This window comes from Nicotiana tomentosiformis, chromosome 3 (assembly GCF_000390325.3).
Source record: "Nicotiana tomentosiformis chromosome 3, ASM39032v3, whole genome shotgun sequence".
Lineage (NCBI taxonomy): Eukaryota > Viridiplantae > Streptophyta > Magnoliopsida > Solanales > Solanaceae > Nicotiana > Nicotiana tomentosiformis.
In genome coordinates, this window is record NC_090814.1 from 68,018,573 (window position 1) to 68,020,911 (window position 2,339).

General features: G+C 40.7%; 1 protein-coding gene across 1 annotated transcript; it reads right to left on the bottom strand.

Annotated features, from left to right (window-relative positions):
- Positions 1–915: 915 nt before the first annotated feature.
- Positions 916–1,329, bottom strand: LOC104093610 (uncharacterized). Its single transcript, XM_009599380.2, has one exon. It carries the CDS (start codon positions 1,327–1,329, stop codon positions 916–918), a length of 414 nt encoding a protein of 137 aa, XP_009597675.2.
- Between the last annotated feature and the right edge of the window lie 1,010 nt (positions 1,330–2,339).

Sequence of the window (2,339 nt, forward strand, 5' to 3'; positions counted from 1 at the left end):
CGCGATAGAGGAGGCAGTGCTTAGACTCATGCAATGTAATAGAGACAGTGCTTAGTCTCATGCAAGGAAAGGCAACGTTTAGCCTTATGCGATAATCAAGGCAATGCTTAGCCTCATGTGATGAATGAGGATAGTGCTTAGACCTATGCAGAGAAAGATAGTGCTTAGCCTTATGCAATAATGGAGGCAATGCTTAGCATCATGCAAAGTAATGAGGGCAGCGCTTATCCCCTTGTGGAGAAAAGTGGCGATTAAATATGAGGAAGAAAAGTGATTCTTAGCTTGACGCATTTGTACTAGGCGATATATGTTAGTGAAGATAGCATTCTTATTATGTATTTGTGGACATGTTTGTTATATCCATTATGCATGCATCCAAAGGAAAATCGTGAGTTCTGGGGGGGGGGGGGGGGGGGGGGTTGGTCCGTGCTCCTGATTCCTCATTTGGCATTTGCTCCTTGTCTTGATGCCTTGTTCGAGTCACCCTGGGTAACATCTGGATACTATAGAAATGAAATTTTCGAAAATATGCATTTGTGATAAATAATCCGTGAGAAATGAAGTTGTTCAAAATATGTGATGATGCGTAAAAAAAATAATTTTGTCGAATCAGAGACTGGTGACATTCTTTGAGACATCGCGACCTTCTTAACATGGAATTTTGAGGAGGTTTGAGGACCCTCCTCAAAATTCTATCCCAGTTTAAATGCATACCCTCGGCAATGTACTTCTTGGCGATCCTTGACGTAATGAGATTGACAAAACTCAAAATATTGCCACAGTTCCTAATTGTAAAGAAGAACGAAGATTTTATTATGATGTGACCGAACCCACAGGGTTGCCTACGTATCCCCTATTAAACGAGAATCAAGTCAAACGTAGTTCAGGTTACATCGAGGAAGTGAAAACATAATCTTAAACATAATATCTCTTGATTGCGTCCGGATTGATATGTTTTGGCCATATTTCTCCATCCATCTCTGCAAGTATAAGTGCTCCTCCTGTCAGTACTAAGTGAACCATGTAAAGGCTTTGCCAGTTAGATGAGAAATTCCCTTTTGCTTTGTCTTGATAGGGGAAGATCTGTTCCAACACCAATTGCCCCGGTGTGAATTCCCTCAATCTATCCTTTTTGTTGAAAGAGCTTCCCATTCTATTATGATTGAGTTGATCGTGACATACTGCATTCATCCTTTTATCGTCAAGAAGATCCAGTTGCTCATACCAACTCCGTATCCATTCTGCATCACTGAGCACGGCCTCCTGTATGATTCTTAGGGAGGGAATCACCACTTTGGCAAGTATAACAACTTCGGTAACGTAGACCATTAGATAGGGGGGTTGCCCCAGTTGACGTACGAACTGTGGAGCGGTACTCAAGCAGAGCAAATGGTAACTTCTCATTCCATTTCTTGTAGTTATCCACCATCTTCCTTAATATCTTTTTTATGTTCTTATTGGCGGCTTTCACGGCTCCATTCATCTACGGCCTGTATGTTGTAGAATTCATGGTGTTTGATCTTGAATGTTTCACATATGGATTTCATCAGATCACTGTTGAGATTGGCGACATTGTCGGTAATGATTGACTCAGGTACTCCAAATCGACAAACAATACGATCTCGGACGAAATGTGCTACGACTTTCTTAGTCACAGCCTTATAGGAAGCAGCTTCAACCCATTTTGTGAAGTAATCTATAGCCACCAAAATGAACAAATTTCAATTTGAAGCACCGAGTTCAATTGATCTGATGACATCTATGTCCCAAGCAGAGAAAGGCCAGTGTGAACTCATTGCATTGAGTTCGTTGGGCGGTATCATATCAGCATATACCTGGAACTAGTGGCACGTTTGAACATATTTTATGCAGTCTGTCTCTATAGTCATCTAGAAATACCCTGCCCTTAATATCTTCTTGGATAGAATGAACCAGTTCATGTGAGGTCCGCAAGTTCCGACATGTATTTATTCAAGCAATCTAGATGCCTTCTTGGCATCGACACATCGTAGCAGTCCCAAATCAGGAGTCCTTCTATATATAATTCTTCTGCTATGAAAGAAATGGTTCGCCAATCTTTGAAGCATGTGATTTTGGGTGTGTGTGGAATTTTTTGTGTATTATCCATTTTCCAAATACTCCTTGATATCGTGGAACTATGGGTTTCCGTCAAACTCTTCTTCAACAAGAGCACAATAAGCTTGCTACTTACGAATCTCAATCGGGATAGGATCGATGAAATTCTTATCTGGATGTTGTATCATGGAAGACAAGGTAGCCAATGCATCTACAAACTCCTTCTGAATCCTTGGAACATGTTTGAATTTTATCTTCATGAA

What these genes read in the sequence shown, in the direction of transcription:
- LOC104093610 (XM_009599380.2), bottom strand. Translation starts at nt 1,329, where the DNA reads ATGGTCTACGTTACCGAAGTTGTTATACTTGCCAAAGTGGTGATTCCC.